This window comes from Furipterus horrens, unplaced genomic scaffold (assembly GCF_987537825.1).
Source record: "Furipterus horrens unplaced genomic scaffold, mFurHor1.1.pri manual_scaffold_9, whole genome shotgun sequence".
NCBI classification, from domain to species: Eukaryota; Metazoa; Chordata; class Mammalia; order Chiroptera; family Furipteridae; genus Furipterus; species Furipterus horrens.
In genome coordinates, this window is record NW_028327179.1 from 48,754,316 (window position 1) to 48,777,433 (window position 23,118).

At 37.8% G+C, this 23,118-nt stretch overlaps 1 protein-coding gene and 1 pseudogene across 1 annotated transcript in view; one reads left to right on the top strand and one right to left on the bottom strand.

Moving 5' to 3' along the window:
* CCDC146 (coiled-coil domain containing 146) overlaps positions 1-23,118 on the bottom strand; it is a 141,028-nt gene that overhangs the window by 50,357 nt on the left and 67,553 nt on the right. Inside the window, exons 2-5 of the mRNA XM_090286727.1 lie at positions 15,341-15,423; positions 12,980-13,189; positions 2,872-2,929; positions 670-846 (exon numbers count right to left, since the gene is read on the bottom strand). Of these exons, the coding sequence (XP_090142853.1) occupies positions 670-846; positions 2,872-2,929; positions 12,980-13,189; positions 15,341-15,423 (528 nt within the window). The remainder of the gene's footprint in view (positions 1-669; positions 847-2,871; positions 2,930-12,979; positions 13,190-15,340; positions 15,424-23,118) is intronic.
* Positions 6,788-7,863, top strand: LOC150001701 (E3 ubiquitin-protein ligase RNF146 pseudogene; annotated as a pseudogene).

The window sequence follows — 23,118 nt, forward strand, 5'->3', positions numbered from 1 at the left end:
AGTTGTATTCCTCTATAGTTGTAGAGGGAGACCTAGCGTGTCCGTCTAAGCCTCCATCTTGGCCGGAAGTCTCATATTAGTTCCTTGACTAGACCCTTCCCCTTCTGTTCCCCCTTCCCCTTCCCCTCTGATCACTGTCAGTCTGTTCCCTATTTACATGTCTTTGGTTCTATTTTGCTCGTTTATTTGTTTTATTCATTAGGTTCCTGTATTCAGTGCGATCATATGATATTTATCTTTAACTGCTTATTTCACTAAGCATAATACTCTCAAATTCCATCCATGCAGTAGCAAAAGGTAGGAGTTCCTTCTTTCTTTCAAGAAATTTAAATGATCTCCTGAAACATAATTACAGGCCCCTCATCACTTGCACGGTGAGAGGGAAGTAGAGTGGAAGGATAAGGATAAGGTGATAAAAATATACATAAGAGGTTAGGAATTTTAGTTCCTGTTCAAGGAAGAGATTGTGTTTGTGATACTCATTTCTAATATCAAAAATTGCTTCCCAGAGTCCTAGTTTAGTTTGACTGGCTCACTCACAATGCTGAACATCTCAGTTTGTGTGATGACACTCCCCTGTCAAACCTATGCAGTCAAACTTGATACCCATGCATTTTTAGGTTGGTGCAGGCACAGTGTCTAAGTATTAATGAACTTTAAGTAGCACACCTTTAGGTTGACCTGATATTCCAACAATTCTTCTAGTTCCTTCTGCTCCTTTAGTAATTGCTTCTGCTTAGATGTTAAATCTTCTCGTAAATTTTTAACTTCTAATTTCTTCTGCATTATTTCTTTACGTAATTCTTCAGTGCTTTCTCTCAATATTCTCATCTTCTTCTCCATTTCCTTTAAAAGTTGTAAAAATGATCAGGTTATTTAGAGTCTGAGTAAATATTTATCTACCTAAATATCAAATTAAAAAGTTTTACTTACCACTTACAACTTTCATTATATTTGTTTTGAGCTTCATGAATGATTTCCTACCAAGTTAAATACAATGTATTATTTCTGATATTTTCAATAAAGACATGACAATTGTGCTGCATTATTAAACATTTACATTAGATTCATATGCTTATTTTTTTACTAGTGCTCTTTAGCATCCTCCTAAATTTTAAATGTTTCCTTTTTCTTTTAAATTAAAAAAAATTGATTAGAGAGAGAGAGAGAGGAAGTGGAGGTGAAGGGAGTGGGGGAGAGAAAGGAAAATATCAATTTGTTGTTTCCATATATTTATGCATTCATTGGTTGATTCTTGTATGTGCCCTGACCAGGGATCAAACCTACAAACCTAGCGTATCAGGGACAGTGCTATAACCAACTGAACTACCCAGCTAGGGCTACATGTTTCCTTTTTTGAGTTAATTTTTATTTTGTACCAAAAATTATTAGTGAAAATTTCCAGGCTATTTTCTAGTAGCTTGGTGATTTGACAAAATTAAATCCAAATAATCTTTGAATATCTGGCTTCTGGTTAACCTGATTCCCACATGACCTTAGAGAAGTTTGTATTTGGAATTTGGAAAACTTTGCAGCACTAATTTCCCACTTTCTCAACGGATGTTACTTCTCTCATTTCATGCACACTCTTCCCAAATACCCTCCACCCCAGACTCACAACACATCTTAGTTTCCCATGACTGATTACTTGGGACATATTTGACTTTTGGAAGAGAAGCCTTCTTAGAAAGTCTGCTGCATATCACTAAACTGAGTGGATGAATCCATTTAGCCTGCTCTGGGTTTTTTGCATATCTCCCTCCTCCACTGCTGCTGGCACGGGGTAACATTAGTGATTCTATAATCTGGAGCTAGAATTCAAAATGCTTTTCCCCCTAAAATCTGTGTTGTAAATGGTGGTTAGGTGTCCTTATATAATAGTATGTATTATATATACTATATATTATAATTGAATATATACATATGTAATATATATTTATGTACACACACACACACAAATATAAAATAATATTTTTCTCTCTGCTGAACAGGTTTTTGTGTCTGGGAATTAAAATACCACCAACATGCTTTTGAAATACAACCATTCAGAGGATGAAAGCAATGCAAATATGATTATTTTTCTATTCATTCTGTATGATACATAGCAAAAGTTAGACACAAACTCCTCTAATTCCTTTAAGTCTTTGCCATTCTTCCCATTAAGAGGTAGGGCCTATTTCTCTACCCCTTGATTTTAGACTTGGCCATGTGACTTGCTTTGACCAATAAAATATCCCCAAAATGATTTAAGCAGAGGCTTGGGAAGTGCTCGCCTGTTGGGGTTCGTCCTCTTTTGAGTCTGTCTCTTTCTTGAGGTTGGAAGTCCTTCCACCATCATGTGACTAACTAGTGACATGTGACATATGTATACATATGAAGCCATCCTAGACCACCCAGCCCCAACTGATGCAACTTAGACCAGAAGAATTAACAACTGTGAAAGATAAGAAATGGTTGTTGTTTTAAGCCACTAAGTTTTGGGGTAGTTTGTTAAGCAGGAATAGATAAGTGATACATCTTCTTCATAAAAATTTCTTGTAGTAAGCTGTCCAGGAAATTATGAAGGTAATAGCTATAGAAAAAATAATGTTTTAAAATGCCAACCACAAAATCCTTTTCTTCTGGAAACAAAGCAAATATTGTGCAACTAAACACAACCTAAATTAGGTGCCAAATAGCTAAAGCCTGTATAAGCACCACCTATGTTTACTTCAGAAGTTACACGGATACTCCTTTCAGCATTGTCCATTGTTAAGACTTTTGGATCTTTTGAATGTTTCAGGGTATGGTTGTTGAGACAAAGTAATATTTATCCAAAGGCATGTTTGAATCCAGCTGTATTTAACAAACTCTAGACCATATAAGACTTACTCCAGGCTTAGGGATCTTCTCAAATTCCTTTATTATGAGGCTTTTTTCTTCCATTAAGCTGCAAAAAAAAATTAAGAAGGAGGTTTGACAAAGTACAGAAGAGTTAGCTGTCTCTGCAGTAATAACTTTCTTTTCACTTTTCCCTGTTACTTCCTATGCTTGTTTGCCAATCCCAAGTTTGTTCTTTATGATGGCTTCAGTGACTCCCACAGGCCCATGTAGATGCTTCCTTCCAGTCCTCCCACAACACTGCACACATACCCATTAGAACAGTTACCTCACCACATTATAACTACTTGGGAGCATGACCTCCCCTTTAGACTGGCTCCTTCAAGGCAGGCCTTGGGCCTTTTCTGCTTTATATTATTTGCAATGAACTACTGTCTTCCTGGATGACTGCAACAGCTTCCACTGGTTCCATCAAATAAGCAGATCCTACTAGCCAGTAGGTCTGGGACCATGGAGCTAAAGATGCATGCACAGCAGGCTTTATTTTTGTGAAATTTTATTTGCAATAATGTAAATTAAGGTTAGTGTAATAAGTATTTGCCACATGGATTTTAATATAGGTTAGTCGTCTTGGCCACAAGCTAACACTGAATTTTTCAGAGCTTTGAATACTTATGCCTTTGCTTTTAGAGGTTACATATAAATTGATTTTACATCCAAGCTATCGATCCTACACCTCACCAATCCTGCCACGAGGGGGCGGTAGTGTGCTACCATCTCTTGGTTGCAAAGGAAACCTTGGTGTCCTTGAGTTTCAAAATGGTGACAGGAGCTCTCCCACAAGTCAAGATTTATAATCTTTTCTTTACATAAATATAAAATAATTTTTCTTTAAACAAATATAAAATGGCTAATTCTTTAAGGCAGTTTTAACTAATTATAATTCTATTGTTCATTTTTTTTCTTTTTTATTAACAAACACTGGCTTTTTACTTTTAAAAAGTGTATGACTTTATAGAGAAATACAGTTGACCCTGAACAAAATGGGTGTTATCTGCACCGGTCCACTGATATGCATATTTTTTCAATAAATACTGCAAATGATTTTCTTAACATTTTCTGTTTCTTACTTTATTGTAAGAATATAGTCTATATAATATATACATATATGTAAAATGTACAACATGTGTGTTCATTGAATGTTTAGGTTATTGGTAAGGCTTTTGATCAATTGTAAGCTATTAGTAGTTAATTTCTGGTGAGTCAAAAGTTACATGTAGAGTTTTGACTATATGGGAGTCAGTGCCCCTAGCCTCCCCCCACATTGTTCAAGGGTCAAGAGTATACCATTCATAATCTCACCTCATCACACCAGTTGATCATTTTAATTTTTTAAACATCTTTAATATTACTTTCATATCTTTCTAGTAAATCTAATATATATAATAAGGATATACTATTTAGGTCTTTCATATCTAAATGTTAAAGACATTTAATACCTTAATACTATAATATTTTAATTAATATATTCACATTATTGTCTTTTTAGTACCTTTTAATAAAACTATATTAAAATTGTATATATGTTTGAATCCAATTTTGCCCAACATGTAATTAAAATATTTTTCCAATTGCACAATAGATTTCATAATTGATAACTAAATAGCTAGTTTCAAAGTTTTCTAGTGGGTATATATACCATACATAATAAAATAATCCTAGATATTACCTGTCTTTTACTAAACTGATTATATGGCAGGTACATGTATCATTTCTAAACTTCATGCCCAGACTGGTGTGGCTCAGTTGGTTTGGCATTGTCCTGAGAAGTGAAAGGTCACCGGATGGATTTCTAGTCAGGGTACATGCCTGGGTTGCAGGTTTGGTCCCTGGTTGGGGCATGTACAAAGGCAACAAATTGATGTTTCTTTCTCACGTTGATGTTTCTCTCTCTCTCTCCCTCCTTTCCCTCCTTTCTAAAAATAAACAAATATTTTTAAAAAACTTTAGAACCTTCCTAAGTAAGTATTATTATCTTCATTATACAAATGAAGAAACTGAGGAGTTAAGCACACAGTCCAGGCTGAACTGACATTCAAACCCATTTCTATCAGACTCCAGAGGGCTTTACAGTATTAGGCTGCCTCTGGAATACATTATTATTATTTTAACATTCTATTATTTTTTAGAATTTAGATTGCTTTCAATTTTTCACTTTTATAAATAATGTAATAAGCATCTTTATGCATAATGTTTTTCTCCTTTTGGATTCTCATTTTTGCATAACATTAGGATTAACAAATTTTTGTGTGTGTGCCTCTTGATATATATTAACTCTTAATATTTTGAACTGATAGTAAAATGGAAATCTGTCTGATATTTTCAGTTTTCCCAGATAAGGGGTGCTTCAATGTCAAAGCTCCTCAGGACTCATTTTTTTTTTTTTGCAGAAAGAGAGTCCTAACTAAAACCATAACATCAAAGGTTTTTGGATTTAAGGACTTGTGGGTGAATGGAGAATGCAGGAGATCCTGTATGCTGCCATGTGCAAGATGCATTATTCATCCTCTGGAGTAACACCAGCCTGATGGATGGAATTTGCAGGAAGGTAGATTTCTAAACCAATGCAAGCAACAGCCATCTAAGAGTCAGGCTGTCCCAAGATGGCATGGCTGCTGTGGGAGGAGTAATTCTGTCACTGGAGCTGCTGAAGCACAGACTGAGTGGTCACCAGAGAAGACTAAGGTGATGGTCACATGTAGTCAGGCTGAGAAGCACTTTTGGGACCAACAATTCTCAAACTCTGGGGTGAATCAGGACCACATAGGAAGCTTGTAAGAAATTTAGATGCCACCCTAGGTCAGAAGGCTTAGAAAGAAATCAGAATCATTAGGGTTAGATCTGCCTTTTAAACAAGTATCTTAAGTTCTCCTCTTTCGGTTTTGAGGACTACACAGCAAAACCTTTGTAAGCAGGTTCTGTTCTTGGTTGCCACAGAAGTTGTTTTTGAGTTCACAAGGTAAAATCTGTTCCAGTTGAGGTTTCCCTTACTGCCAATCCCAATGACCTGTATGCCCCTCTGTCATATTCTAACTTTCTGAAATTCCAGATGCATTGCTAAAATATTTCCTATTTCTTTCTTTCTGGATCTGTTTGATTTTGGTTCCAACTTTGCTGTCAATACTGGATTAAGAATAGAAAATTATTACTACACTCTGGATGAGCGCCAACAGGGATGCTAAAGGCCAGCTATGGAGGAGTAAATAAATAGCCACTAAGGCCAGGATCATAGGACAGTCCTGCACATGTGCCACATGAGTGTCCCCACTCTCCATGTCCACTTCCATGACACACAGCACTGGTAGTGGCCTTGTTTCACTGCTGATCGACACTTGACAGAAAGCATCAGATCTAGCATGAGAGACTCAATTATTTGCTTTCCCAATCTTAGGAATTACTAGAAAATAAAGAAGTTTTAAAAAAAAAATGTAAAGTGAAGGCAAGGAAAAGGTTTAAAATAATATTGGAAATTCTTTTTAGGAAAATTGCCTAGAAATATAATGGCTTCTACTTTGTTTTAAAAATAAATTATAGGGGCTCTGAGGCTGAGGAGAAAAGACTGCAAGTTGGCCGCGGCTGTGGCCGGAGAGGATAAACCAGCAATGGAAGAGAAAATACTACAAGCTGACCTATGAGTGGTAAAGATGATGTCTTATTTTTGTGACAGGCATCTGTAGGATTTGTAATAGAAATGAGAGCTAAATATTTGAAGAATTTTTCCTTTTAAAAATAGTTGACATTTTGGGAAGGAAGATGACATTCATTTTTGAAAGCTCTGGACTTATCAAAAGGGCAAGTTTGATATCCACATCATTTTCTCCCTTGGTCTTACATGATTGTAACATTTATGGAGCTGTAGTGATTACAAAACATTTTATTTTTGGCTATTGTCACCTAAATTTTATAAACTCTAATATGCGGGATGACTGGCTGTGGTGAAATTGATCACTCAATAAACATGCTTCCTACAAACAAGAAAGCTACTGAGTCCTGTTCTAATAGTGCACCTTCTCTAACTGTCCCTGAATGTGCCATTTATCTGAAAACGTGTTCACGCAGTCAGTCTGCCTTGTAAGCATGTTTTCTGCTACCTGTGTGTAAAGAGAATGTCATGGCTTGGAAAGCAATGTGCCCTCTGTCGACAAGAAATTCCCGAGGATTTCCTTGACAAGCCAACTCTATTGTAATCACAAGAACACAAGGCAGCAAGTAGAGGGAATGGTGAATATGCATGATATTATGGAGGGAGAAACAGGTGGTGGCAATATAATGAATGCACTAGTAGATAGCTGGAAGATGCTTTTTCCAAAGGTAAAAAGAACACGGAAATGTTAATTGCCAAATTTCTATATGTTGCTGATCTTGAAAATACGGTTCAATATAGGCAAAATGAACATAGACATCGCAGGAAGAGAAGTGGGATATAATAGATATACCAAAGAAGGTAGTAGCTGGACTTAGGCTGGACTGTGATGCTAGCAAGAGAGAGCTCTGCTGATGGAGTGGACAGTATATTGGTACAGAGTAGAGTTTCTGTTCAGCCTCTACTGTCTTCTTCTGTAAGGCTCCTGACATGAGTAGATGGTCCGTTAACAAGCCCTGCAACACCATCTACTGATGCAAGCACTACTCTGGAAGACCCTTTTGCTCATTTACAACTTATTGGAGACAGCCTGGTTGAAAGGAGTCATGGGGGAAAGGAGAAGAAGATTGTGAATTAACGTCTTCTGGTAGGGCACCAGCACCAGACACCTCCACTGAAGAAACTGAATCACATGCCAGTAGTGATTGTGAGGATGTATCAGCTCTTGTTGCACAACACTCCTTGACCCAACAGAAACTTTTGGTTCCTAATGCAAACCAGACCATATCTAATCCATCAGATCGACCAGGAATTGATAGATCACTAGCAGGGGGGGAACAGTGAGTACCATTGTCAGATCTAGAGGGCCTGATGGACAGTGCACAGTAGCTGAAATTTAAATGAAAAAAACCTTCAGCTCCATGCTCAACGTTAAAATAGTTATCTGTTGATTTATGCCCAAGTATCATTATATTCATCCCTAGTAGTAGATTTTTTGGGAGATGGGGTATAGGAAGGGGTACAGGAAGAATAGACCTGTAGTTAAAATGTCTAACATGTCTATGTTGAGAATTTTATTTAATATAAGGACTTGGGTATTAATAGATCAGAGTTGTTTAGTAATAACCTAGTTTTCTTGAGGTCTGTTTCTTTTATAGTTTTATAAAATTTCTTCAGTTCTTTTGGCCAGTGTGTGTGTGTATTATCTGTGCATTAATGGTCCCATCAGACTCTTGCATTTTTTCTTACTTTTCTGCGTAGATTGACATAAAACCATTACTAAAATTTGACACCTATGATATGCCTGGTATCAGTCTTTTAAAAAATTTTATTTATTTATTTATTTGTCTGTTTATTTACTTATTTATTTATTTTTAGAGAGAGGGGAAAGGAGAAAGAGAGGGAGAGGAATGTCGCTATGTGGTTGCCTCTCACTTGCGCCCCCAACTGGGGACCTGATGTGCAGCCTAGTCATGTGCCCTGACTGGGAATCGAACCAGTGACACTTGGCATGCAGGCCGACACTCAATCTACTGAGCCACAGCAGCCAGGGCTTCTGGTATCAGTTTCAACAGGAACTGTAATGTGAGAATATATGTGAACTAGGGATTTTAAAATAGACGAAAACTATTTATGTATTTTTAAAGTATATTTTATTGATTATGCTATTACAGTTGTCCCAATTTTTCTCCCTTTGCCCTCCTCTGGCCAGTGCCCTACTCTGGTCGTTACCCCCTTTCTTCCAGCAATCCTACCCTCTTTGTTCATGTCCATGGGTCATGCATGTAAGTTCATTGGCTTCTCCCTTTCCTCCTGTCTATTTTGTTCCTATCAGTTATACTTCTTAATCCCTGCACCATTTCCCCCATTCACCCCTTCTCCATCCCAGCTGATCTTACCTATGATTCTGGTCCTGTTCTGGTTGTTTGCTAAGTTTTGTTTTATTTTTTAGATTCAGTTGTTGATAGTTATCAGTTTGTTGACATTTTAATGTTCATAGTTTTGATCTTTTTCTTAAAAAGTCCCTTTAACATTTCATGTTGTAATGGCTTGGTGATGATGAGCTCCTGTAGCCTTTTCTTGTCTGGGAAACACTTTACCTGACCTTCTATTCTAAACGACAGCTTTGCTGGATAGCATAATCTTTGTTATAGGCCCTTGCTTCTCATCACTTTGAATACTACTTCTTGCTAGGCCCTTATTTCCTGCCAAGTTTCTTTTGAGAAATCTGTTGACAGTCTTATGGAGACTCCTTTGTAGGTAATTCTCTGCTTTTCTCTTGTTGTTTTTAAGATTCTGTCTTTACTTTTAACTTTTGATATTTTAATTATGATGTGTCTTTATGTGGTCCTCTTCGGGTCCAACTTGTTTGGGACTATCTGTGCTTCCTGGACTTGTACGTGTATTTCCTTCACCAAATTAGGGAAGTTTTCTTTCATTATTTTTGCAAATAAGTTTTCAATCTTTTGTTCTTCTTTTTCTCCTTCTGGCACCCCTATGAGTTGGATGTTGATATGCTTAAAGTTGTCCCAGAGGTTCCTAAGCCTCTCCTTGTATTTTTTTGCATTCTTGTTTCTTCTTTCTGTTCTGGTTGAATATTTATTTCTTTGTTTCATTCCAAATCATTGAATTGAATCCCAGCTCTCTTCCCTTCACTGTTGGTTCCCTGTATATTTTTCTTTTTCCACTTAATGCAATCTTTATTTCTTCCTTTATTTCCCCCTATATTCTATAAGTTCTCTGAGCATGCTCATCACCAGTGTTTTGAACTCTGCATCTGATAGACTGGCTATCTCTGTTTCATTTAGCTCTTCTTCTTGGGTTTTGTTTTGTTCTTTCATTTGGGCCATATTTCTTTGCCCACTCAACTTGGCAGTTTCCTTATGTTTGTTTCTGTGTATTAGGTAGAGCTGCTTTTACTGCCTGTCTTAGTAGCATGGCCTATGTAGCAGAGGCACCTGTAAATTGTGTGGGGTGGAGCCTTAGGTAATTGCCTGGGCAGGGCCATCCACTTCACTGCTTTGTGGCTGCTTCTTGTGGGGGCCCCAGAGAGGGGACAATGGCACTGCCTTGCTTCTGGTGATTAGCCCAGCACTCGCCCCATTTCCAGTCACTTCACCCACTTCCCATATGTGACTGGTGCCCTTCCAGTTGCTGTCCTGGGGTTGGAGTACATTTTAAGATCATGTAGGCCTTTGAAAATCTGGCGGTTTCTTCTACCACCCCAAGCCCCACTGGTTTTTACTGCCAGAGATAATGGGAGTTTATTTTCCTGAGGCTGGAACTCTAGGCTCTGCCATCTGGCCTGCAGCTGAGATCACTTGTTTCTAGGTTATCCCTCCTGGTTTTTTATCAACCGCATATGAATGTGGGACTGTCTGTTTTGCTGCTGCTACTTGTCCAAGCCCCACTGCCTCTCTGCCCATCTCTAAGACTCTGTCCTTCCAACTTAGCTGTATGGGTGTGGCTTCTTTAAATCCCTGGATGTCGCACTTCCATATAGCTCAATTTTCTGATGGTCCTGGTTGTTATTTGTTTTTAAGATCTGGTTGTAATTCTTTCTATGGTTGTGCAAGGAGGCGAAGGGTGTCTACCTATGTATGCCTCAATATTGACTAGAAGACAATAAAAACTATTTAATAGTAAAGTTACTGACATGGAAATGTAAGAAAAACACCTAATAACATGTGTTTCATAATCTTGTTTGTAACACATTTGATGGCACTCCCATAGACTTTGCTGTCTAGTCCTTGTAGTTTGAAATTTCTCTTGATCTGTAATCTTCTTTTTTATTATGAAGTTTACAATTTAATAAATACTAGAGTTTATTAAAATAAATTGTAAACAGTATTTATTTACTTCATTATTTATTATAATGAATTTAGTTAACTTATTTAAGTAGGTTACATATCATTTTCTGCCACTGCCTGTTTATCAAGAAGTCATCAGTAAATATTAATCTCCAAACCAAAACTACATAACAGATTTAATTATTAAGTGACCACATAATTTACCTACCATTGACATTTATTAACAAATTTACATTATGTGAAAACATGAGAAAATCAACCAAATTATAGAGCAAAATCCTTTATCTATAGTGGGTTTGAACAATATATTATTCTTAGTTGTTGCTAGTGATTCAGAAGTTCCTACAGATGTCGGAGTGGAGAAGTGCTAGTTATTTGGGTTTCTATTATTTAGACCCTGAATAAAATGAGGACTTGTGGTGCTGATGTGAAAAATATCATCTGTATATTCAGGTGAATAGTCTCTCACTGGCTTAGTGTCTTTATTTTTATGTGGGCATGGAAATATCTACTCTTTTTTTTCCTGGGGAAAGAGTGTTGAGTGAATTTGTTTTAGTACCATGTAATACTAAATATATTAAGCCAATGAAAATATTCAGCCTATTATTTTTTCCTGATTTTTTTTTTGGTATCACCAATATTTCTATGCAGATATGTTTGTTACTTCTTCAACTATTAATATTTGAGAGTGCAAAGGAGCTTGCTCAAGCTAAAGCATTATGCATTAAAATACAAAAAGAATACACACTAAACATTTTTGCAAATGTGCATTTTGAATGTTCTTGCTCACTGTTGGTCAGTATTCATAGTCCCCTCCCTATCCCAAGTAACTCAATAAACAATTTGCCTATCTATACCTAAAAGGCAAGAGTTCTTGTTTTCTCCCCACCCCACTTGGCGGGAATACTTGGAAATTTTAAACAACTTAAATATCAACTGATTTATGTTCTTCTTACCCTTTCATGGAAATGTCAAGCATTCATATTTTTGATACTAATGAACAACCACCAATTGTTTTAATTTCATTATTTTCTCAACTGAAAGAGTGCTTACAGAGCACAGAAATAGCTAGGGTTTCTTTTTATAGATCTCTCTGGTGAGCCTCAAGCAAGTTTAGATTAAAAGACAAAAAATAGCCCCTATTTTTTCTTTCTGAATATAATTCTCCTGATTAAGCTAGATATCTTTGTCTCCCCAGCTGAAAAAACAGGCCCCAAAGAGAAGATTCAAACCCCAGGACTTGCAAGATCCCCAAGAGGTCACTCGAGTTATTTGCTTATCCATCAACAGGACTGAATTACAACCCCATCAGTCAGAAATCTACTTACTCTTAAAAACAGCCAGAGAAAGTTCTGCCACCTTAAATGGCAACAATTCTAGGAGAGATGGTTTGGCTTTCTCTCCAGTACTCAGGCACAGCACACAGCACATCACAGCACAAAACCTGGATTACACTCATTTTGAAATTTATCTAAATGGTGTGGTCTGCTGAACAAACTCCCCCACTGACTTGCTCCTCACAAGAGGAATGTTAGTAAAAATGTTGGAAATAACATTTGCCCTCTAGCAATACATTTCTGCTTAAGTTCATGGAATGACATACTGTAGATTTGGATAAGTAAATGTGTCTTCCAAAAGGATATAACTTTTCCTTTGATCCTAAGGAATAGTTTTGTAATAGGAAAATGAGGTTGACTATGTGGTCTGAATTCTGATATTAGAAGAATAGAGTGAACCGGATATGACCTCCAGCTCACTAGGCTTGTTTGGAAAGTGTGCATGGGGCACTTGCCATACAGACATGTGACCTGGTACTGTAGAAGTGATGAGGGGCCACTGTCAGGGACAGAGAGGGCCAAGGTGTGTGCCAAGACTTCGTTCTGTGGCGTGTGTTTTTTGGCTGAGCCTCTAAATGCTCCCAGTTTCCCGACACATGGAAAACACAGTAGCAAACCTTTCTCCCTTCTCCTGAGAGCATCTCCCTCTCACCTGAGCTTTTTCCTACAAGTTGTGTAACCTTATTGTTCAGCGACTGCCATTCTAGGGAATGAAGGAAAGAAATAGGCTTGTAATCATTTAAACATTGCTATATCATACTCATTGTACCTAAAATGCCTAATATAGTCTAATTTTTTAAGTTTTGTTTATGTGGAAACTGCGTGGCTCTTGTCTGTCTTCAGTGTGATTGAGGGACTCGTGTACTTACCTATTCAATCTGTACTGATTATGGAACTCTCTTTCCTTCGCTGCATTATATTCATTCTGATACTTGAGAAGCTGTTCTCTCATTTTGGAGACCTCAGTGGAGAATGCCTCTGGAAAATTATCAGCTTGCTGCAGGTGAAACTGCTGCTGTTGTATTTGCTCAGTGAAATGTTTGGCATTCTGGAGCAGTTGGACCTCTGATTCCTGTGTGCTGTGTTCCACAAGAAAAAAGATTTGCATAATGAGTATACAGAGGGCCTGTTTTCTCCCAGAAAGGAGGTGGACAAGGTGATCAGGGTTTCAGTCAGAACACAAATGGTAATTTAGCCACATGGACTTGAAATATAGTGTCAGCAGAAGATAATTTAATGACTCTTGTAATGTGGCTTCTATGGAAAACTCTTTTGGTTTCAGTTCAGCATTTCCAGCCTATATCTGCCCTGCTACAGCCCCAGCACAGAGTGAAGAGTCTGCTCCCTAATGCCTTCCCCTCCCACCAGGCAGTGGGTGCGAAAGAGAGTGGTGAGTGTTTGTAATGACAAAAGTGATAACTAAAAGGTCAAGAGGAATTACAATCAGGGGAGCAGACAGAGAATAATAGTTTTGTAACATAACTGGAAGCAGGGAGAAATAACGCCATAGTCTTGGTCCTGCATTGCTATCTGTCACTGGGGCCCAGGGAAATGAGCTGTGGACCAGGCAGTGAGGAAGCCAACCCAGCACCCTGCAAGGCTCTGTAGGGCTCTCCAGAGGGTGAGAAATGTTGCAATATTCATTCCTTGTATCTGCAAAGAGGTTCAGAGGGATGCCCTAAGAACTGTATGGCATTTTCTCCCAATTAAGCAGTGTGATGTGTGTTGGAAAAGATTATCCCAGACTTATCATTTAAATCCTCTAAGTTCTTGAGTCTTGAGAGCTAGGTGTGCACCCTGGCAGGCAGGACTAATTCTGGGAAATGGAGTCTCCATTAGGGATGAGGGTGAGAATTTAGCTTGGGGATGGGGAGGAAGAAGAGCCAAAGCTGAGGGCTTTGGTGTGGTTAGGAACCTCGATGGGGCTGAGTAAGTATGGGGTGAGATGAAAGTGAAGAGTGCATAGGATGCAACTCTGCTCTCCTAGTTGTTCCCTCTTGCTCCCATCCTCAAAGTAGCCAAATAACTGAACAAGAAAAGTAGGGGTAACAATTGGAGACTGGGGGAAAGGATGGCTGGGGAGTGGCAGGGTGGAGTTTCTATTCAATTGCTGTCTCTCCTTGGCTTTTGATGGAGACATCATACAAGGCTATGAAGCAGGAGGTGGGGAAAATAAAGAAAGAAGCTTAGGAGTAGTAAGGAACAGTGGCAGAAGGTTTTCCCTTCTCTCTTCATGCTTCTTTCCTCTTGATTCCCAAAGGCTGATAGCAGGTGCTTCAGAAACCTTGTTGAATTATCCTGTGGAAGTCTATTCTTCTGACATGTTGCTGACCGTGACTGGGCTAGGGTGAGTAGCCTGGGGTAGGACAAAGAGGTGAGAAGTAATGACCAAAGTCTTGGCAGATGTGGGCTGGAGTTGTTGTAGAACCTATACCTCTGAGTGGTGAAGAGAGGTGAGGAGAAGAATCCTACAGGAGTGTCCTGTAGAAGGTAATGTCAGAGTACTACCAAAATCCCCTTGGCCCAGTCTCATATATATCAACAGCACCTGTGTGTTTCTGTCTGAGAGCTTCCCTGGTCATAGGAGCTTGCTTTGCTTTTCAAACGGCAAGCTTGACGTACCAGGAGCTCATCTTCCCAGAAGTAGTCCTTAGTCAAAGAGGGATGGACTTATACAGCAGTCCGTCTCTATATCATGGTTCACTTATCGTGGCCTCACTGTATCGCAGAATTTTAAAAAATGTTATATTTAATTATTTATCACTGATTTTTTGCTATATCGTGGGATTTTGTGGTACTATATACGTATGTTGTTAAAGTTACGTAGGTTTAAGAGTGTAGAATAAATATAAGGCTCCTACTTCGCGGGGGGTCTGGAGCATAATACCCGTGATAAGTGAGGGAATACTGTACACCAGTTTCTTCACTCATCGGTGGGAGAGTTCTGATGTGTATTCTACATAGTCACACACACTGTCCTCAGTGACACTGAGCCCCAGTTGCCCACAGTATTAACCCCAAGAGTAACACATCCCCAGCTGGACTCCTCCCATCTCTGTCTCACTTCCCCATTCTCTCACGATAATTTCTGGTATCACTTCTCAAACTACTCAAGTTAAATGCTTGCTTTGGCATCTGCTAATAGGGGAAATGCAAAATAAGATAGGTCCTATAATAAGTGAGAAATATAAATATGATTGAAGATGTCTCCACATCAGTAAACAGCATACCTTCTAACAGTATCATGCAGCAAGGTGTACTTGGCTTTTAGTTCTGCCACTCTGGTTGCAGCAAGTTTTCCCATGGCATGTAACTAGCAAAGAGAACACAGGACCATTATTAGCCACAACCCTCTTTATGCTTTAAGCAGAGATAACATGGATATATGGATATCTTATAAAATCTTTTAGCTAAAATGTTAGAGAGAAAACTAGGTATTTGGAGAAAATATTTCTAGTTCTGTACTGCCTCCAATAAGCTATGTCCCTGGGCAAGTCATTTTCCTCCCTAGATGAAGACTGATTTCTTCATCTGTAAATTGAAGAAATGAATTGAGTTTAATTCCTCCAATTCTAAAAAACATACTTCTAGGTTTAGCAAACAACCTGAATAGTGTACGTTACTAGCATGGCTACTTGTATGTTGAGAGAGCTAGTAATTCTTGAGCGTCTATTATGAGCAAGTATTGTACATCAGTTATTTTAGTCTCAAAATGTTTTGTGAAGTAGGTATTAACTCCATTTTAGACTAAAGTTTAGAAAGATAAGTAAGTTGTTAAGAGTTATAGAGTTAGTTAAAGGCAGAATGAGCAATGGAACCTAAGTGGTTCAGCTCCAAAAATCCATGTTCACTCTCTTGTACAATAAAGATTCTGCTTCTATTGTCAAAGAAACATGAAAGTTTATCTAGTACATAAAGCAATATTATTTACTTCTTTTTCATTTCTGATAAAAGAACTTTTTATTTACTTTTTTAGTTAGGTGATAAGTATGTAATAGACACTATAACACAACATCAAACACTGAAGTATTACTATAATTCAATGAGCATTTTGTATTAGGGTTTTTTTCTGTCATTGCTCTCTCACACTTGTCCCAATTTATCCCTGTTGCTCTCTCCTGCTCTGCCCAACCTCCTCTCCCACAGTAAATCCCTCACCCTGTTGTCCATGTCCATGGGTCATTTATAGCTGTTTCTTGACTAGACCCTTCTCCTTCTTTCCCTCCTTTCTCCCCTCCTCCCCCCTTCTGGTCTTTGCCTTCAATTTCTGAATATTGACTTTATACCCTGCTATTTTGCCAAATTCACTTATTAGGTCAAGTAGTTTTTTGGTAGATCCTATAGGTTTTTCTATGTACACTATCATGTCATCTGAAAATGATAGTTTTACTTTCTCCTTTCTAATTTGGATGCCTTTTATTTCTTTTTCTTGTCTGATCTCTGTGGCTAGAAATTCCAATACTACGTGGTATAAAGGTGGTGAAAGTGAACACACTTCTCTTGTTTCTGATCTTAGGGGGAAAGCTTTTAGGTTTTTCCCATTGAGTATGACATTGGCTGTAGGTTTCTTATATATGGCCTTTATTATATTGAGGTATGCTTCCTCTATTCCCACTTTGCTGAGTGTTTTTTATCGTAAATGGGTGCTGTACTTTATCAAATGTTTTTTCAGCATCTATTGATATGATCATGTGATTTTTGTCTTTTATTTTGTTTAGGTGGTATATTACCTTTATTGATTTGCAAATATTATACCATCCTTGCATCCCTGGGATGAATCCTACTTGATCATGCTGTATGATCTTTTTAATGTATTGCTGAATTTGGTTGTCAATATTTTGTTGAGGATTTCAGCATCTATGTTTTTCAGTGATATTTGCCTATAGTTTTCTTTCTTTGTTATGTCTTTACCTGGTTTTGGAATTAAGATAATACTGGCCTCATAAAAAAAGTTTGGGAGACTTCCCTATTCTTAAATTTTTTTGAATACTTTGAAAATGATAGAAGGTAGCTCTTCCCTAAAAGTTTGGTAAAATTCACCTGTGAAGCTGTCCAGTCCAAGGCTTTTGTGTGCTGGGAGTTTTTTTATTACTGCTTCAGTATCACTAGTTGTTATCAGTCTATTCAAATTTTCTGCTTCTTCTTGATTCAGTTTTTGAAGATTATATGTTTCTAGAAAGTTGTCCATTTCACCCAGGTTGTCAAATTCCTTGGCATATAATTGTTCATAGTAATTTCTTACAATCCTTTGTATTTACGTGGTATCAGTGGTGATTTCTCCTCTTTCATTTCTGATTTTATTTATTTAGGTCCTCTCTCTTTTTTTTCTTGATGAATCTTTTTAAAGGCTTGTTTGTTTGTTTTTCTTTTCAAAGAACCAGTTCCTGAATTTATTGATTCTTTGAATTGTTCTTTTAGTCTCTATGTCACTTAATTCTACTCTGATCCTGATTATTTCCTTCCTTCTACTCACTCTGGGCTTTGTTTATTGTTTTTCCTCTAGTTCTTGTAGATGTAAGGTTAAGTTGTTTTTTTGAGACTTTTCTATCTTTTTAAGTAGGCCCGTACTGCTATCAACTTCCCTCTCAAGACTACCTTTGCTGTGTCCCATAGATTTGGGTCTGCTGTGTGTTCATTTTCATTTGCTTCCAGAAATTTTTTGATTTCTTCCTTGATCTCATTGTCAACCCATTCATTACTTAATAGCATGTTATTCAGTCTCCATGAATTTGAATGTTTTTGAGTTTTTTCTTAAGGTTGGTTTCTAGTTTTAAGCTATTGTGATCTGAGAAGGTGCTTGACATGATTTCAATTTTCTTAAATTTGTTAAGGCTTTTTTTGTATCCTACCATGTTGTCTGTCTTCGAAAATATTCCATGTTCATTTGAAAAGAATTTATATGTTGTTTCTTTGAGGTGAAAGATAAAGTCCATTTGATCTAGTGTTTTTCAAAGCCATAATTGCCTTGTTGATTCTTGAAGATCTATCCACTGTTGAGAGTAGGATGTTAGAATCCTCTACTAAGAGTGTGTCACTGTTAATATCATTCTTGAAGTCCTCCAATATTTTCCTGATATGTTTGGGTGCTTGTATGTTGTGAGCATATATGCTTACAATGGTTATATCTTCTTCTTTTTTTTTTTTTTACAGTGGTCATAAAATTATTTTATTAAAATTTCCAAATTATAAACATTTTTTATGCTCTCACCTAAATGTTTTCATTAATTTTGTACAACAATCATATTACATTAGCTGTTTTTATAAGATTATTATAAATTTCTCATCAAAGTCTCACTGAAATGCTGATTTTCTGTTGAGCCCTGAATAAAGATGGTATCAGGTTTTTTGTGGTCTATATCAAGTATGTTTGTAGGTAATTAGATGGCATCCACACTGCAGCATGGAGTCTCCTAACTGTCACCACCTAGTGTATATATTCATTGTGTGCCCATGTGCATAGCTGCACCCTCCTGCCCAGGCACTGTTCCCTACACCCAACCTATCACATGAAGTGCAATTCCTCCTTGTGTTCTTCTGATTTTGTGAAACATAAAAGTTTTAGAATCATATAGTCCACAACATGCAGGTGCATGTATGCACACAAATATATGAACAGAAAACACTAACATTTGCATAATGCCTTTTACCTCCATTGTCTTATAATTCTTAGTGCATTGTTACTATTGATATATTACAGGTTACAAAACGGGGACTAAAAGAGTCTAATGTCAAAAAGGCAGTAGGGGCAGGTGGGACTCAAATTTTATTTCTCTGACATGGCACTTACTGATCAGCCTGCTGCAAGGTGGCTCTATTACATTTGGACTTTCAAAGAGGGGCACAGAGCTTGGCCCACGTCATTGTGGTGATCACATCAAGCATTTATAGCAGGAGTGCCCCACTCTGTGGCCCAGTTACCTAACCCCTAACGTTCTGCTCATAAGACTTTATTTCTCTGCCTCACCCTTGGGAGGTCTCTTCTTGTACCTTCACTGTTTTCCTTTGGCCAGGGACAGGAAGTTATTTTCTTCCTTTTTTTTTTTAATTTTATTTTTTGGTTATTCAATTACAGTTGTCCCATTTTTCCCCCATTGCTCCCCCCTCCCAGCCCATCCTTTCTCCCACAATTATATCCCTCCCCGTTGTCCATGTCCATGAGTCATTCATTGGTTATATCTTCTTGATGAAGTATTCCTTTAAGTATTATGTAGTGTTCTTCTTTGTCCCTTTTTATAGCCTTTGTTTTGATATCTATTTTGTCTGACATAACTATTGCTACCCGAGCTTTTTCATATCTGTTTTCTTGGAATATTTTTTTTCCATCCCTTCACTTTCAGTCTGTGTAGGTGTTTTGTTCTGAGGTGGGTTTCTTATGGAATGCATATATGTGGCACATGTTTTCTTATCCAATCTGCTACCCTATGTCTTTTGATTGGAGCACTTAATCCATTTACATTTAAGGTTACTATTGATAGGTACTTATAAATTGTCAGGTTTTCCCTTTGTACTTGTGTCCCCCCCTCTCTTTCTTTTTCTTCATCTTTAAGCAGTCCCTTAAACACCTCTTGCAATGCTGGTTTGGTGGAAGTGTACTCTTTTAGTTTTTGTTGTTGTTGTTGTTGTTGTTTTTGTCTGGGAAACTCCTTATTTCTCTTTCCATTTTGAAAGAGAGCCTTACTGAGTAGAGTAGTCTTGGTTGCAGGTCTTTGCTTTCTATTACTTGAAATATTTCTTGCCATTCCATTCTGGATTGTACTGTTTCTGTTGGGTAATCAGCTGATAGCCTTATCAGTTCTCCCTGGCATGTTACTAGCTGTTTCTCCCTTGCTGCTTTTAGGATTCTTTCTTTGTCTTTAAATTTTGCCATTTTAATTATGATATATCCTTGAGTGGGCCTTTTTGGGTCCTCTTGATTGGGATTCTCTGTGCTTCCTGGACTTGTGTAACTTTTCTCTCATCAAGTTAGGGCAGTTTTATGTCATTACTTTTTCAAACAGGTTTTTTATCCCTTGCTCTACCACAGCACTATCTAACAACAAATGAGCAAAGATTAATATAGGAGAGATGGAAATAAGAGGGGGAAAAAAGAAAGAAAGAAAATATTAAAAGATCTCTAGAGGAAAGAGAATTGATTTAGAGAGCATCGATGAAAAAGAAATACTAAATGTGAGGAATGAAATCCAGGCTAAGACAGGGAAATATTAAAACTTAAAATGAAAAAAAGAAAGAAAGGTCAGGAGGAAGGCAAAGTGGAGTGGGAGAGGGGGATGGTAAAATTTGAGATTTGAAATACAAAAATAGTAAAGATCTAGAAATAAAATTGAAGAAACGCAACAACCACTGCCATATCCACAATCAATAAGCAAATATTGATAAATATGGAAAGAGAATAAAGGTATTTTAAGAATGAGAAAAAGAATGTGAGATGACTAAAAACAAGAAAATGGTTTTGAGAGGCTGGATGGGGGAAAATAGTAAGAGTGTGGAATGAAAACAAGCAAGCCATAGCCAGAGAGAAAGTAGAATTTAAAACTAAAATAAGAAGAGGAAAAAAGAAGGTAAAATTGAGTAAAAGAAAGGAGGAGTCAAATATGATATTTGAAATAAACTATAATATAAAAACTAGTGACCTAATAGGCACAAACTTAAAAGACAAGAAATGAATGTTAAAAAGCTATGCAGGAGAGAAAAATAACGCAAATCACAAAGAAGAGCATGGTGGAATTTGTCTCAGTTGAATCTAGTGTTTACCTTTGTTTTACCTTTCTGAATCTGTCCTTGGTGATGTCAGATGGTGTCCCAGTCTGGCCCTAGGCAACTTGTTAAAGATTATCAGTGATCCATAGTTTGTGGCTATCTTCTTCAGTTGTTAATCAAGTCGATCTATAATCAGTAGTTAGCTCTAAGCACCACAGGGTGGGTCAGAATAATTTCTGTATGCAAGGCTATTGCTTCCTCTCAGGCTGATGCCACTTGGAGGGGACTGCTCTGCATGAGAAAGATGGTTTCTCTATTATGGGGTCTTGGCAGCTGCTCCCTCAGTTCTCTCACCAAAGCCAATGTCCCCAGACTGTCCTCAAGTGTCTCTTGTCCACTCTGTCCCCACTTTGCTGGAGCCCAGGGCAAGTGACTAAAATGAAATTTTATGCATTGGTACTCTAAGATGCTCTTTGAATCTTCAGCTGTCTGCCCCTGGCAGACAGAAGCCCCACCACTTTTCACAGCTGGATATTACCTGGGTTCTTTTCCAGCTCTGGTGTTGTAGGCTGGGGAGCCCAGCTTGGGGTTTAGGACCAACACTTCTCAGAAGGAACCCTCGTTGCTGCTGAAATTTCCCTCTGGCACTTCAGCTGCTACCTGTGGGAGGCCAGTCAGCCCTCTCACATCTCCTCCATACTCCCTACCAGTCATGTTTGGTGAAGTGGTTTCTTCTATCTCTCTGTAGTTATAAAGCTTATCTCCAGCTATTGTTCAGTGATTATTCTGGATTTCTCCAAAATTTTTAAAATTATTTTTTTAAGTATATTTTATTGATTATGTTGTTACAGTTGTCCCAATTTTTTCCCCTTTGCTCCCCTGCTGCTTAGTACCCCCTTTCCTCCAACAATCCCAGCACCCTTATTCATGTCCATGGGTCATTCATATAAGTTCTTTGGCTTCACCCTTTCTTATATTGTTCTTAACTTCCCTCTATCTATTTTGAACCAAGCAGTTACACTTCTTAATCCCTGCACTATTTCCTCATTTCTCCCTCTTCCCCCTCCCAGCTGATAACCCTCCAAGTGATCCCTATACCTATAATTATGTTCCTATTCTGGTTTGCTAGTTGGATTTTGTTTTTATTTTAAATTCAGTTGTTGATAGTTGTGAGGTTGTTGTCATTTTAGTGTTCATAATTTTGATCTTCTTTTGCTTAAGTAAGTCCCTTTACCATTTCATATAATAATAGTTTGGTGATGATGAGCTCCTTTAGCTTTATCTTGTCTGGGAAGCACGTTTTTGCCCTTCCACTCTAAATGATAGCTTTGCTGGATAGAGTAATCTTGGACATAGGCCCTTGCTTTTCATTACATTGAATACTTCTTGCCAGTCTCTTCTTGCCTGCAAAGTTTCTTTTGAGAAATCAACTGATAGTCTAATAGGCACCCTCTTGTAGGTAATTCTCTGCTTTTTTCTTGCTGCTTTTAAGATTCTCTCTTTATCTTTCACCTTTGGCATTTTAATTATGATGTGCCTTGCTATGATCTTCTTTGGATCTAGCTTGTTTGGGACCCTCTGTGCTTCCTGGACTTGTATGTCTATTTCCTTCGCCAAATTTGGGAAGTTTTCCTTCATCATCTTTTCACATAAGCTTTCAATTTCTTGCTCTTCCTCTTCTTCTTCTGGCACCCATATGATTCAGATGTTGGCACATTTAAAGTTGTTTCAGAGGTTCTTAAGTTTTTCCTCATCTTTTTCAATTCTTGTTTCCTCATTCTGTACTGGCTGGCTGATTTTTTTCTTCCTTATATTTCAAATCATTGATTTGAACACTAGTTTCCTTCCCTTCACCATTGGTTTTGTGTGGATTTTCCTTCGTTTCACTTAGCATAGTCTTCACTTCTTCCCTTATGTGTTTGCCATACTCAAGCATATCTGTCAAGGATCATTATCACCAGTGTTTTGAATTCTTCATCTGTTAGGTTGGCTATTTCCTCGTCTCTTAGTTCTCCAACTGGATCCTTGATCTGTTCCCCCTTTGGGACCATACTTCTCCATCTCCTCATCTTGTCTGGCTCCTGTGTTTGTTTTCCTCCGTGTCTTATTGTCGCACCTGTTACATTTAAGGGGCAGAGCCTTAGGTATTCATCAGTACAGGGCAACATGTTTCACCATCTTGTGGCGCTGTATGTGAGGAAGGGGTCTGAGAGGGAACAATGCCACTTGCTCAGCACTCGACCTTTCCCAGGCACTTCTTCCACTTTCATATGGGACTGGCGCCTCTCTAGCTGTTGCCCTGGCTGTTGTT